The following is a 15,756-nucleotide window of genomic DNA, read 5'->3' as shown; positions in this document are numbered from 1 at the left end:
GCCGAAACAGCCCCCTGCCGCTGCCGGCGCCCCCCGGGCAGCCCCCCCCGCCCCCGGTTAAACCCGGGGCTCTCGGCCGCCCCCACGCGCGGGGCAGCTCCTCGCCCCGTAGCTCGCACCCCGCTCAGGCCTGGCCTGAACAGAGGGCACCGCGAAAGGGGGCTGAAAGTGAGGGCTGCTCCTCGAAGCAGCCGCCCGGGTCCAACCTCGTTCCGGCGGTTACGTAAGGACAGAAGTAGAGCTGTACAGCCATCTCCTCGCGGGCTGCAGCAGCACGAGGCACGCAGAGACCAGATCGTAACGACACCAAGCTGCTCTGCGAGCCACAGGGCTAACAAAGGTACTTCCAGCGCGTTAACTCACCACCACACACGGAGCGCTAGGCAGCTCAGCACAGAGCTGATCAGATAACCAACTGCAGCCAAACACCTCGGTTTTTCCCATCTTTCCCTCTACTTTGGGCCTTTCCTCAGCCCGATCAAAGTTGTTCAGTGGCTGAATTTCTCCAATTCACCCAAAAGTTACTTGAAAAGAAACACTACAGAGGACTAGAGGTGAACAGAAAGGCACCACTGAAACAATTCTGCTTCCGTAGGGAACCTGAACTAAAAGCTAATTTTCACTCACATAAATAAAAAAAAGCAAGCCAAGTAACTAAAAGATAAGTATGAAGTCCTACTGAAGGTATGGAGTTGCCTTGTATTGGTACAGGTCACGTGCCCTTCTGAACCAGAAGAAATTATATTTACCTGCAGCCAGAGGAAGGGAGGAGAGACGAGGAAGTCTCTGTTTAAAGGTAAGTGCTCTTTTAAACACACGCACACACACTGCTCTGTCTTCAGTCAGGCTGGATCCCTTTGGAGGAAACCTGACTCACTTTGCAAGGTTGGCTCAACCCATCACTACGCAGAGTCTTGCTGGAACAGAGACAGGAAGAGTTCCCTCATGCAGTATGTCCAGATTATAAATTTTCCCTTAGTGTGAATGCAATCTGGTGATTTTATCTCAATCTACTAGGTCAGAGTCATCTAAGTAGAGAAAGAAAAGGATAAGAGTGCACGAGTACCAGAAGGTTAATCTAGCTGCACAGATATAAATCATTACCTTTCTTCACAAAAGAGCTATCTAAACCAGTCTGCTGAGGTACTATTGATGCTGCTGTTCTGCCAAGGTGGGAACAAAACTAGGGTTTATCTCGTTAATATTGCAAGATGACTTATAACCAAAGCTTACAGAAAACTGCATTAATTTAGATGCCATCTGCCTGTCCAACCTCTGTGTTTGTTTTATAAATGTAAAAATTTTACACAGAACATGCAACACTAAGTCTTTATGACATTTTATCTGAATCTCTGAGCCCTACATTGAAACCTTGATCTGGCACAGATCACATGTTGAGCCATGTTTCTAGAAGAGCTTCGTTGAACTAAGCCGATAATCCCCCTCACCATAGCAAACTTTCTAGATTGGTAGATTCTTTTAAACCAGTTTTGGATCCCTGAATCATGCCTTAAATTAGCACATCTGCACACATTCACAGCACCTCTGTTGGAAAAAATGGCCTCAATCAGACTCATCTTAGAGCTGGAATCCTCACATGTAATCCCATTCCTAAACAATGTCACGTCTGCCTACTTCAGGAACACACTCATACTGCTTTATACTCCCGTTACCATGGAGAAACAAAACAGCTAACAGCTTTGAGGCACATTGAGAGCTTACTTACTTACCCTAAAGCATTCAAGCCTGTATATGAAGGTTCAAGTACATAAACTAAGAATAATATTTTTTCCCCCAGAAATGTAACACTACCAGCCTGAAAAGTAGTGATTTTATTGTTGTTTTTGAAGATGTTAAAGCTATCTCTTTATTAAACCACAAAGAAGGCCAAACTTTTTTTTTTAAAGGAGATTAATTCATGCCATAATAGTAAAGGTACTACCTAACCGCACACTATCAAACAGATATTAAGTGTAGCAGGACCATGCTTTCTGACTACAGTATGTTGCTATCCATTGTTAGAAAAGTGAGAAATAACAGTTGATTTTTCAGATGCCAGGTGATTTAATTGTTCTAAGAACAACACTTCTTATAAAGCTAAGTACATAAAATATATACAAAACTGAAATGGATGAGTAGTATTATAACTGCTTCTTTGTGTAAAATGCAAGTTAAGGCTTTTTGCTCTTTAAATACATTTCTTACACATTTGTCTCTGGGAAAACCTCTGTAAGGTATTTCACTTGCCCTCTTTGAGTCCCACGTTTCAGGAGTTTGCCTCTTCCCTATTCATACTTTAAAGGAAGAAAAAAGTTAAGAGGATACAATCTCCTCATTGTTGTACACTCATTTCAGAGGGTAAATCCTTTAACCCAGCATTTCCTACATCATGCAGATACCAGCCATATCAAAAAAACAGTGTTTGGTAATGTAGACTTCTGAAACAAGAAAGTTCTAGAAGAAAACACTTCAGCTGTAACATGCAAAGATACTACCTGTATGATAATGATGGCCACATGAAAAATATAACATTAATGCTGACAAACACAAATATTCTTCCATTAAAATTGCCCTTTCTTCAGCCTTCAGTATTGCAGGAGGACCTAGACATTTTTCTTTGCCCAGTTTTGCTCTCTTACGGCCTTGTCTGACCTTCTCATGCCTTACCCTACTTCTGACCATTACAACACACTCCTGGTCTTTTCTGTATGTCCTCAACCTATCTACCCTCAATTAACACCGCCTTCAGAGTTCAACATTCAACACACCATTACTTTTAAAGAGAATATAATTCCTGAAATACTCTGCTGCCTTTTATGATAGCAGGGAGCATGTGGAGCAAGTCTTTTTCTTTCTCTCTTTTCATCTCTCCTCATGAAATCCTCATTAATCATTATTAAAGCTAGTCAGAACTTTTCAGACATTTTTTAAGTACTAATTTGTCACAAGCAAGGTTGCATGACAAAGAATCAGTTCTGATGATTTGTCAGCCAAAAAAACCCTTACGTATCTATATAAATAGAGCCAATCTATTGGACTACCAGGAGGCTGGGAGCCTGCTTTGGTCTAGTATCACTAGACGCTTGCCCTGTTCTCCTCTTCCTGTGACATGCACTACTGCTCACCATCAGAATCAGGCTGCAGAACTAGACTGATCTTGCCTCACACTATCTATAATCTCTTCATGATATTTTAATACCCAGTGAGGTCCAATTCATCTCAGAAACAAGGCGGCCATTTGCCATAATAAGGACTATTAACTGCATGAGAACTAGATCCTTATCTCAGCCCTAAGGATGTTTAGTGCCTGATTACAAGTAGAGCTCTGCAAGTAGAGTTCAAGGGACAAAATCCAGGTTTCTGGCATTGGCTTGGTTAGCCAGTTACTCCTTGGTAGCATCTTTTTCCTATTACAGTTCTGCGCAGTGCTCCCCTTCCTGCCATTGGGCCTCCAGGTGGTTGTGTGTTGTATTCAATATACAACTCTATTTTAAGATACTAATATTATTTTGTTTCTCGCATGCTACATTTAGATGACAGTGTGTTGATGTAGTACTTCAGCAATCCCACCAAGCAGCACAAAGGGTGTCAAAGTTACATTGGGACCACCAGTTGACCCTCAGTAGTCCTTCCACATATGCTAGCTCTCCATAGTCATCCCCTAAAGCAGCAGTTAGCAAGAAGCAAAAAGGTTGAAAATGGAAGAGAAGTAGTGATGTGAAACAAGGAATAAGGGTACGTTTGTCACAAGTAACGAGGAAGCACTCCCTCCCCTTCAGTGTCAGCAGGAACACTTCATACTAACTAAAGCAGCTGCATTTTCATCACGCAAATTAACCCCAGCCCATGTCTGTCACCCTTCAAAGTTCAAGAACCCAGTGACCCTGTAGAGACAAAAATCCCCCTTTGCCCATTTTCAAGAAGTAGTTTCTCTTGGTTAAAAAAAAGAGAAAACAACGAAACACCAGGAGTCTGATGAATAGTTTCTCAACTCAGAGCATTCAGATACTCACACAGCTTCTAAGCCTGGCCTTGGAGAAAAGGCTGTATCCTCCAACATCAAGAACAGGAATCATTTTGGCTTTATTCTGAGTCATTCGGAAGCTTACTGATCACAGACATATCAGGTGTTACATATGATCTAATTCATCAAATACTCAGGTCAGAAAAATCAGATACCTGCCATATATAGACATTTACTAGAGCAGGGCTATGAACTTGAGAAAGTTATATTAACTAAACCCCTCTGAATAGAGGTCAGACTGTAAAAGAAGAAGTAGCATTGTGAATCAACTTGCAAATATTTTCCTGAGAGTGTGAAACAACTCTTTCAAGAGAGTAACAAAAATTTTCTCCAAGGGACTATTAAGACGATCCAAAGCAGGCTTTAGAGTGTCAGCTCTAGTGTACCTTCCTGCTCGTATACCTGAAGAAATACATGGTCGATACATTTACGTAGAACTACAGGATCTCACAGGCACAAACTAAGTGGGGCAATTCAACTGGCAGCCAACAGACCAGCTCTTGCCTAATGCAACTTCTTTGATCAACCTTTTAAAATTTATGTTTTAAACAGGAAAAAAGCCACATTTAATGTCCCAATGACTATCTTCTTGATTTTTCCTTCCCTTCCTCCATCCCTCCCTTACATTTTGCCTGCTCTACAGTACACACACTACATTCTACACTTCTATCATAATTTCACTCTTTGAATACACATTTCTTTTTCCCATCTTCTGATGCTTTGGACAAAAAGGGGAACCAGTGGCACCAGAGCACCATGAGGTATTAGGCCATCTACCCTATTTCCCCCATAAACCCAGGTCAGAAAATTCTTTTCACAGATTGGGTAAGGTCTTGCTAAACCCTAAACATGAAAACCCTGAAGATTAAAAAATATTATACGCTAACAAAAGTTACTACCATGGTTGAACCCCATACGTTAAATCTGCAACAGGCAATTTTGAGTAAGCAAACTGTTTTTGAATATTTACTAATCCCTGCTAGCATGCTTTCAAGATGGCCATTTTTGTAGTGTGGGCTTGCCACAGGGCTGAAGCACTGCACATTAATTGATTTACATATCCCAACAACAGAAAGTTCAATTTTATTCTTCCTGAAGCTGTTGGTTTCTTCCCTTTAAGTGCCACAGCCTCAGAAGGCATACAGGCAGACAGAGGCAGTCCTTCAAACTTCTCCCCAGAACTGATTCCTGTATAGGAAACATGCCCAGTATGTTTGGGGTGGGGAAAACAAAAACAAAAAGAATAGCTAGATGCCAGGGAGTTTTCCCTGTCCAGGCACTTCTCTGACAGTCCCACAAGGCTGGTGCTACAAAACAGTAAGGTCTGCTGAGGTAAAAAGCATCAGAAAAACACATGGAAAGAGCAAAATTGCTTCCTCCCCCCACAATCTTGGTCATGCACTTCCTCACTCTTACCTTTGGAAGCAGCATCCTAAAGCCTAGCTACACCTCCATTAAGGCCCAGAATAAGCCAGCACAAAAGAATAGGAAAAAATATTCAGCATAACTGGTGAAAAAAAAGAAAACAGAGACTTCTTTTTTCTGCCCTCTCTCCTTCAGCCATACATGCATTGGCTCAGGAAGCTACATAAATACCTAACTATGTATTAGCAAGCAAAGCACAACCATTAGTGGCATGTAATTTAAGAGTTTATATACTGTATCATCTCTAAGTCAAAAAGTATAAAGAAATGAGATTTTTTTTTCTTTTTTGGTTTTGTTTTTTAAGGAAATTACTTTCTATCCAATTAAGTTTACCTCATTGAGGAATGCTACTTGGAAAGAAAGTCATTTTGTATCAGGACAACTTTTCATAGACTGTTCCTTTACCTACTCTGCTGGAGCAAACCTGCTCTGCCTTTATTTTTAGGGTGAGGAAAACCAGCATTATTTCATATGACAGACTAGCAGCAACAGAAACTCTTCCGTCAAAACAACAAAAGTGCCTTCTACCAGATGGCTACAGGTAATCTCCTAGGAAAGCATCCGAAGCCTCAGCAAGCCCCCTACTACCTCTGTCAGACCAAAGAGCACTCGTACTTCGCCACAGCCGCCAGAACAAAAGCACTGTCACTTAACCTTGCTGCTCCACATCCATAGTCTAGGGCCACTGCTAGGAGCGCACTGCCAGAAGGCAGGCAGCCCTTCCAGCAGGTGTTATAACCCACGGCCAGGTTCCCATCAGCTCATGCTGCTTTAAAGAAACAGCAGCCTGCGGGCCGGGGAGAAGGGCACGAGAAAGAGTTTTCCTGCAGCTTTGTCCTGTGAAGTTGCTAATCCCATAGTTAATGAACTCCTAAACTCTCCAGTTAAATTTTTCTGATACCAATCATAAAGCAAAGTAGTTTTCAAAATAACATCAGGCCGATGTGTTTCACGCAACACCCTGATTATCGGTATTTACAATCCTAGGCTCTTTATCTTAGGGCTTTTCCTATGTCCCGGGGCCCCCGTGACTCTGATGAGTTCATTACGGGGTCAGGGCCTAAATGAGATTCTGGATTTTATGAGCTCTTTTCATGCAAAAGAAAAAAGAACCGCCTGGCAATTCCTCTATGAGATAAGGCATCTGCACTTGTTTCTCCTGTTCCTTCCCTCTCCACTTACTAGCAAAGTAAGAGATCACCAACAGCAAACATTAAAACAAATAAAACCAAATAAATAAGAAGCGAGGTGAGCACAGCATGCTGGTCATAACAAGGAACTGCCTTAGCAATCCTATTGTCATATATAGGACAGTATTTCTGTAATAAAATAAGAGCTCGTTGCTAAGTGACAATACCGTGCTTGTCTATCATAACATTTACAAACTCAAAAACTTAAAACCAAAAGTGTCGTTAAAAAGGCAAGAAAAAGACACATACACTCCAAGCATAGCTCTTGCAACTTCGAAACAGAGAAGAAACTGAGTGTCCACAAAGAATCTAGAAGATTATTTTTTCATTGCCAATGTATTTCACCTAGAAAAGGCTCAAATACTCTAGCTGCGGACAGCACTCTGAAATTCTAATGCACTGATGCATAAAAGGCAATTAAAAGTAACAAAACAAAACACTAAAGACTTGAAGCTATTACAGGAGAAAATAATGTTATAACTGATCAGCTTGAAATGATACAAATGCCCAGTGTTCAGATGGCAAATCTTTAAATGAATGCTTAAAGCCAACTTTTTTCCTTTATCCTCTGTTTCTTCTCTGTCATGTTAGGGAGAATCTGGACTCATCACAAAAGCCAACAGGTTTTTTTAACTCCATAGTAACTAGATCTAGCAATCCCAGTTCAAGTTCTTAGGCTGGACAATACAAGTTTGTGCTTAATGCTATGCTTTAGCAACCAGCAATAAATCAGAAACCAGATTTAGGGGATTTGGTTTATTGTTTATTTGAACAACTTTTATTACCAGGAGATGTTTCTGGTAATATTTCCTTTTGTTCTTTCACATTTCCTTTTTTTTTTTTTTAATATGTATTTCTTCCCTACTAGTTTATAACTTACTCTATATTCCCTCCCCCATTTGTACTTCAAATACTTTCGTATACTTCAAATACTTTAGGTTTATCACGCTTCTATAGAATTCCACTTTGCTGGGACGTTGAAATGCCTGGCTTGCACCTGGCGCATACTGGCCGTGGATCGCAGTGAGTGGCAGCCCTCCTGAAACGAGTTGAAGATCTCGGCCCGCTTCCAAGTGAACAAGGGCTGCTTTGGAGAGCCCAACCCCAGATAAATCCCAAACTGACAGCCAGAGAGTGAAGTGAATGGACATGGGTCTTCATTCCCTTTTCACCTTTTTTTGCTGTAAACAGGTAACATCCACAGAAGCCCACTTGGATACACAGAGGTGAAACTTGTGTAACACTGAAAATACTCCTCCTTCTGCCATGCCCTCCTCTTCCCCTACACATCCACCTACACAAAGAGTCCTCCGGGTTGGAACTGGAAGCCGATGTGACGGGCACCACAATGGAAACTTGTCCTGGTGCAGCTGGGGACAGAGCACTTGCCTGTGCGAGACAGCTAGCTGAAACCCTTCAGGAGCAAAGGGCTGGTGTAAACTCGTCACCCACAGCAGGAGGCACGTTGGGCCTAGTCTGCCAGGCGCCTGGGAGGCCAAAGCCACCTCTGAGTCAAGGTTGGAGAAAGTCTGAGGCACCAAAGGGGAGGACTGGCTGGGTAGGTGGGGAGGGAGGAGTGCTGCGGCTTTACAGGGAGGCTCTGGCTTGCAGGCTGAGGTTGGGGAGGAAGGGCATGAAGCCCAGGTGGTGAGGCAGCCCACCCTGCACGGGCTGAAGCAGGAGGGCTGGTGGAGCAGTGAGGAGAGGAGCCTGGCTGAACCTGCTGTTGGCAGCCTCGTGCTGGGGTACTACGGGGTGCTTCTTGAGTAACGTCGAGAGCACATCTGAATGAAAGAAAGTCCAAAAAAACACTGAATAAATACCAGTGGTAAACAACGTGCTCTTCCTGAGTGTATTCTGGATTTTAATCAGTTTTGTTGAAATCTAAAATTCACTTTGCTTCTTTGGTCAAGTTTATTACACTAATTTATTACCACTACTTCTGGAATCTGTTAAGAGATTTTGTTATTCTAGAAAATAACAAAAATCAGAGAAGTCCTTAAAATTAAGAAAAATAATTTTGTGAAACACAGTATTTCAATTAGCAATTAGGTTGCTTGTTGCAGGGCTCCGAGATGTCTTAAAATACTAACAGCCTATATTTTAAAATAAAAACATTTAAAACCGGATAACAGTATATTAGCTTCCCCCATTCTACCTTTCAGATATATTTGGAACCACATTTGAAATATAAAGAAAAAGTATTTTCTTTTGGTGATTTTAACAGTCTGATGTTTTATCTGAATTGGAAATTGCATTTGAGTTCTGTCGTCTTGTCTTTTTTTTTTTTTCTCTAGTCTTTACTGTGGCTGCATTTGCTGAAACTGGGGGTGGAGAGAGGGAGAAGTGTGATTTACACTGGTGGAGCTAGCTTACTGCTGAACTCACTGGTGTTACTTGTGTGAGGTAAAGCTAAGCATACATATATATGCCTCATGGCTGGGATTGAGTATATGCCTCAAGACTGGGATTTTTTGATTAGCCATTTAGGTCTGCTGACATTTTGGATCACTTTTCTTTTTTCTTTTTTTTTCCTTTTTTTTTTCTTTTTTTTTTTTCACGAAAACTTAAAGCTCCTTTTATATCATGCTAACAAATACAACTTTTCTATCTGATTATCTGTATTCAGTTTTTCTTTCATCCTTTTGTTTTCTGATGTTTCTGTTTTCAAGAATTTGACTATTTTCTCACTTCTGTTCTTTGTTTTGTTCTATTTTGAAATCCTCTCATTTAGGTTTCATTCTAATTCTTCTTCTAACAGTTACCTCACAGATCTTTTCTCTTCCCAGTACATATTATCTGTCTTTCTCAATAGATAACACATATGCTCTCTCTCCAGCTTCCAGATATTAGCACTTTTATTCTTGATTTCCAAGTGACAATAGAAGTGATTAATTCCATGCAATTATTTGTGATCACTGAGCTGACAAAAAGCAGTCTTACAAGCCAGGTTCATCTGTGAAACCTTATGCTTAAAATAAAATCAACTCTTACAGGCTTCAATCCACCAGATTATTGAAGGATGTTGTTGGGAGGTTGGACAAAAGAATTCTTAAAAATCTTAAAAGAAGGCATCTTCCCAAAATCAAGAACCATTGGGTTGCTGCTGATGGCAGTGGCTTTTTCATAACCAGCCATGTCTTACGCAGATCCAAATGCCAGGCCTGGAGCTTTGAGTGATCTGTGAGTTTATGGAGCTGCCTTTTTTTTCTTTTCCCCTTTGTAATTCCTGAAAAAAAGAGATGGGTATTCAGTTATTCCAAAGCCTGGAATCATAGATTCTCCTCTGTGTTTCTCGTTTCTCAAATCTATAGGGAAGCCAATAGCTCTAGGCTGATAACTTTATGCATTCATATTTTATGGCAATGAATATAAGTCGGAAAGTGTTAAAAACAGAGCTCTAAAAAAACGTCTCCTTCCTTCTACGGCTGAAGCAAAGTAATCCCACAAAGACAGAAAACCTCTCATAGTCCTGGCTGGGACTGTGATATTTACTTGAGGAGGTCTCTTCGGTCACCTCTGGAAACTGGACTTTTGAAAATGTGCTGAAAATTTTGCCTGCTAGAATTGTTTAGGAGAACAAGAGTCTCAGGCTTCTAAAATTTTAGATCAGAAGAATCATGTGGATCTCCATGGCTACCGGATCCGTTTGTGAGCATCCTGTCAGATTTCTGGTAGCCATTTTGGAAAGTTTCACAGATAAGCTGCCTAGCCATGCAGGCTTCCTAGTGAGACCAAGGCTGGGTATATTTGACCGCCAGTCAAAAGGGAGGACATCCTACTGCACCGCCTTGCTGTTTGACCTTGTTAAACTTGCCGGTGTCAGGTTAGAGATGAACAAGATGGCTCATTAGTGTCTTGTGACCTGGCCGTCACGGCCTTGTCTATGTCTTTGTGCAATCTGAACTAGTGTGCAAATACTGCACTGTGGGAAAATGGAGAAGTGGTGGTGCCACCACAGGGCGGGCGCCAGGGGTGTGTCTGCTTTCAGGATCATCTTTGGATCTTTACAGAGGCACAGAGGACACAAAATGAGATCCTTTTCAAAAGGCTTGGCACTTGGGTATGCCATCTGCCCTAGATCCCACATTCCTCCCACACACCTCCCTTCTTGCTAAGTGCTCCACTTTTACTTATTTCTGTGGCTACAAATTAACCTCAGCCTCACCTCTTTCATACTGAATTTTAGTTCTCTCTTCAATCATGTACCTTCAACACACATCCCGTAGGTTCCACACTATATCTATAAAGAGACGTACTACTTGCAAAGAGGGTAGAGAGAGAGGCATGAATGCTATCTTAAAGATACTATAAAATATACAACACTAACGCTACTTATTCAGCCTACGTGCAATTGAAATATATGATATCACTTTTCAGGTAAGAAAATACAATCTTTTGGAGGTTTGGTCTTAATCCTGTAAATAATTACAGGTGGAAAATCACTTACATGTGTTAGTGTTAGAAAAATGGGTGTCAAAAGACTTATCCTGGGTCACAGCTGAGGTCTGGTAACAGAGAAACTACACTTAATAATTTAACTGACAGATTCTGTCTACTGTAGCTACAGTAGTTCAAGACCTTGTCCCAGCAGCTGCAGTGCTTGAGAAGTGACAAAACAGGACATGTGATCATTCCCTGGGTCACAGCTTAGTTTATCAATTTAAAGGATCAAATATGCTGTGCTGTGCTGAACAGCCAGGGTGAGTTGAAAGGAGGCAGAAGGAGATGCACCCGAGGCATCCACACGCGTTGCTATCTGGTTCTGCTGTTACAGAGGGGGAGATGGCAGCTGGCAGAGGAAGGTAAGGTCACCAAGTGTTACCTCAAATCACTGCAGCGAGTTTGGTCTTTGGGCTTCCAGTCCCTGTGGTTTAAAGAACTACCTTCCCTCTGAGACTCTGCACTTGGCTGAGCTAATCTAAACTGACAGTAACTGTACCTCTCAAGGTGGTCATGAAGTATACAGCAACGCCAATGAATGCTGCTGTATCATGAAGTATGTACAAAACGGAGAAAATACATGTTCTGATTAAATCATATACTGCAGTTAGCAATTCAAAGCAAGTGACTGTCTCACACCGTAAGTGATACCACTGTTAGGTGTATTTATAGTTATCCTATTCCTGATGGTAAGTCATGGTGCTAATGACATAAAACTGGAAGAGATAACCAATCTACCATTTACTGATCCTCAGTTTAGGATGGGTTATTAAACTTGTATTTCCACTTTATAAAGTTCAGTTAGCAGCTGAACTTGCAGTTAAGACATATATATATTAGTAGTCAATTTTCACTGTCATGCATAATCTTAGTCATAACTTCCTTAAGTGAGAGGGTAGTTGATCACAGCTATCCTAATATTGCAAATATTTACATTTGCAATGTAATCATACTCACCAATGATTGCTGTGTCTATTCAGCAACAGCGGCTTAAGCAGTTGTCACTCCCTGCATTACTCTGTGCAAGTATTTATATGGCTATTCAGCAACTGAGAACTCATCTCGTGGAGAAATAACCCATTACTATTTTGTTGTCTATTTGTTTTTCCCGGGTTATTTTTCAGGTTGTTTGTCATTTCCCTGGTGTGGTTCATTGCACTACCCCATAAATGCTTAAGTGATTCAGCACTGAATGTCCAATCCTAAGACAATTTAAATGGCTTAATCAGGATCTTTAAGTCCCTCTTCCTGTTAAATCTTCTTTATCTGCATCTATCTGCCATATCTAGTAGAATCAGTTTATTATGTTGCAGTTTTCTCTGCTCCTTAGGCCTTTGTGGGTGATAACTGCTTGTCCTTCTGTCCCACAAGGCTAATGTCCTGTACCTTGCAGGTGCCAACTAGACTTTTCCCTTCAATCATCTGAATGCTTTAACATAAATAAAGCTAAATTTGTTTGAAAGCAATTGCTACCATATTCTGTTAAAGGGATGCAAAATCTATTTCAGATCTGAAAAGCGGTTCATATGTCTAAAACCAGACTTTTTTTCCTAGCTTTGTCATCTAGTCTAATAAACAATGATGCTTCACCTTTCAAGCCCTAGTTTTGCTTCCTCGTGGGCCTCCATGTGAACGGAGCATGACTGAAGCCAGTTCAGGATGGCATGCACATGAGTGAGAAGAAAGCAAGCCAGCAGTGGACCAAGAACCCCTTCCACCTTCCTGATGGAGGATTGTGTCCAAATTCCCAGGCTGGTGCTTGGTGGAAGGTATGAGTTCCCTCAGCCCTAGTCAGTTGTTCTTATGCTGCCCCTTTTGCTTCACTGGCCTAGCTATCACAACAGCAAAAAAGGATATTTTTCACCTGATTCAGTTTCCTGCTCAGATCCTGTCATGGCCATGCCCTGGAACATGGCAGAGAAGGCAATCCAAAAGTAGGTGATGCCACTGTTTGTCCTCGCACAGTGCCACTGAAAGACCCTGGCCAATCCTACGTATTTGTTACTCCTCTTAGTTTGAGTTACTGTCTCTAAGTGGCTCAGTAGACAAATGCTTTCTGTTTCTAGACTTATGATATATCTAAATAGCTACAATGACAAAATTTAAAAGTGGAAGAGCCGTTTTCCTGTTCCCTAGAATGAAGAATACAGCAAAATGTCAACTCTTCCTGGTAAAATTGGCTGAACTTCAGCTTTTGACAGTGTAATAGTCTATTGTGTTATGAATATTTTACATTCACAGCCAGCATGCAAAGTCTCTGAGCACAGATTAGATTTCCATTAATACAGTTATCTATCTTTTGGCCACTGTGCATCAAACTCCTCTATTCCTCATGAGGGAATCAAATAGGAGTTCAATTTCTTTCTTATTTTAAAGGTAGAGATAATATTCATTGGAAGTGTCTTAGTTCTTTTTTTTTTTCCCCTCTTACAGCATTAAAGTATATTTTTATTTCAAACTGACTTTCATATTACAATTGTTAGTCTATGTAGTAAAGTTTACAAAACATAGTCTGTGCAGTATCTCTAGTTAGATTGGATTTAATATTATTTAAATATGGAAATGAATTTAATTTCTGCAAAGTTAAAGCTAAATTTTAAGCAAAAGAAACTGTTGGGAACCTGGAAAACTTGGAAAAAAAAAAGCTATCCATGCAATCAGCCCTTTAAATAATAATAATAATAAAAGACAAACACTGAGATGAATGAGCATTGAGATGAAGCTTATGTTATAAAATTAGCTTTAATCCTCTGCTACTTGTGTCAGTGGAGATGAATAAATTGTGAATCAAATTAAGAACAATCCCACAGACCTCAACATTATTCCCACTGAAATTCTAAGTTAGCATGAACAGGTAGTAGGGCAGACTGGTGAAGTGAAATCCTAAACACATTTAAGTTACTGGGACTTGTTATGATTTTCTCCATTACTCTCTTACTGTAGATTTAAAATGATAACGCTACATAAATTCTCAAAACATTATCTTCACAAGCAGATGGTCTGGACTTTTTTTTAATAAATGAAAACTTGCATTCTGAAAAAAAAAAGAAAAACAGAAAAATTTTAAGTGCTTAAGTGGATGGGTTTTCTTATACCCAGATTAATTTTGGGTTTGATTATTAATAACCTAGTGAGTACAGCAATATCTCCCTGTCTAAATCATCTTAACTGAAGATCTAAAAGAAAGTAGTTCTACTACTCATATACTAGGAGGGTTTTACTGGGTATTAAAAATCATGCCTCATCTCAATTGATTAAGTGCCATATATGATCATTTAGATGTATAACCTTAATTCTTCCTCTCAAAGCTGTGTCGTGGCCGATGGCTTTGCAAATGTACTTTAAGCCTATTGACTCAAGCTATGGCCTTTACATCCTTAACTTGAATGTTATCATATAGCAAAAAAAATGAAATGAGCTTTGTTTTTTTTTTTAAAGGCTAGATTCATGATATTCATAATACAAACATAATTCCAGTGTTCAATATTCTCATTCAATCGCGATTGTCCAAATGTCAGTCTGAGACCTCTGATTTTGTCTATTTCTCTCATATATCTCTGCTTTTACACAGCTTCTAAAGGACTATGTTATTAAAAGGCCTCCCTTAAATATTAAATTACAATTAATGAGTGCTTCTCTCCTTTAAGAACACAAAGCCAGGCCTTGTAGGTCAGATCAAAGGTCCATCTCTTTGAGTATCTTCTCTCCTACTGTGGCCTAAAGCAGGTGCTTGAATATTCTCTCTCAGCCTCCTACAAATGGTTTTTGGTTCAAGGACTTCCTGAGCTAGCATTAAAGAGTATTTCCATATATTCATATATTCAGTACCAGTCATGGGTTTTTCTTCCTAAGTAGGTTAATTCAGCGATTTAACAGTATTTTATCTGGGGATGTTTTGGTATGGTATTGAAAGGTGTGAAGGACTTTTTCTAAAGAAACAAAGAAAGGAAAAACAGAGTTTGTGTTCTTCGGGGGCTGCCAACGCCATCTCTTTTGTCTCCTGTGGTTCCACTGATGTAGACTTGCTGCTCTGAAAGTCCTGCCTCCCTCACCTGTGAATGTCACACCACTGCCTGGCACCTTGTAGGGGAATGCAGGTGCCTTGGTTATGAAAACCAAGGTCTCCACTGGAGGAAGCAGTCTTTCTTTATCAGTACCGGGCCCTTGAACTTGGCTTGGTGTTCAATGGCGAGCCACCGCTGAGCATGGAGCATGGGGAGAAGTACTCATGGCAACCTGTGTTGCTAGGCAGATGGATTATTGTGTTTTGTTCCTGCCACAGTGTTCTCAGGGATCCTGGCTTCATTTCTAGATATAATTAATGGTAATAAAGTCTGAAGGTTAAAATATGTGGATCACTAGGGCCGTTTCTGTGCCTGGGTGGGATGGGGAACAGCAACCTGGCACTTGCATGTAAAAGTGAGAGATTTTTTCTGCTGCAGCTCTTCATAGTCCCAAAGGCTAAGCACTGTCATTAGTTCTTTGACATTGAGGAATATTGCTGAGGGGAAGAAGTGCTACTCTTTTCCTAGTAACTCTTTTTAACGTATATTTGGCCACTTTTCCCCAAATGCAACGTTCTTGTAACTGGACAGAAGCATCTAAAGATCCATGGGATCACAGCTGTATATAAGCAACAAGCGGTATTTACCAGGGCAGTTCCAATGCCATGCC

General features: G+C 40.7%; 1 protein-coding gene across 4 annotated transcripts in view; it reads left to right on the top strand.

Moving 5' to 3' along the window:
* The first annotated feature begins 1 nt into the window (after nucleotide 1).
* DRC8 (dynein regulatory complex subunit 8) overlaps nucleotides 2–15,756 on the top strand; it is a 51,911-nt gene continuing 36,156 nt past the window's right edge. For 3 of the 4 annotated variants that reach the window (XR_013949132.1, XR_013949133.1, XM_080586738.1), the window contains exons 1-2: nucleotides 2–796; nucleotides 7,831–8,156. Coding sequence is in view for 2 of the 4 variants with exons in the window: in XM_080586738.1 (XP_080442864.1) it covers nucleotides 7,988–8,156 (169 nt within the window). In the remaining 2 variants the exon portion in view is untranslated. The remainder of the gene's footprint in view (nucleotides 797–7,830; nucleotides 8,157–15,756) is intronic. The other variant, XM_080586737.1, reaches the window with a different exon arrangement.

This window comes from Anser brachyrhynchus, assembly GCF_964034855.1.
Source record: "Anser brachyrhynchus genome assembly, chromosome: 3".
Lineage (NCBI taxonomy): Eukaryota > Metazoa > Chordata > Aves > Anseriformes > Anatidae > Anser > Anser brachyrhynchus.
Note: the sequence above shows the minus strand (reverse complement) of the source record. Positions and strands in the feature narration are given on the sequence as shown.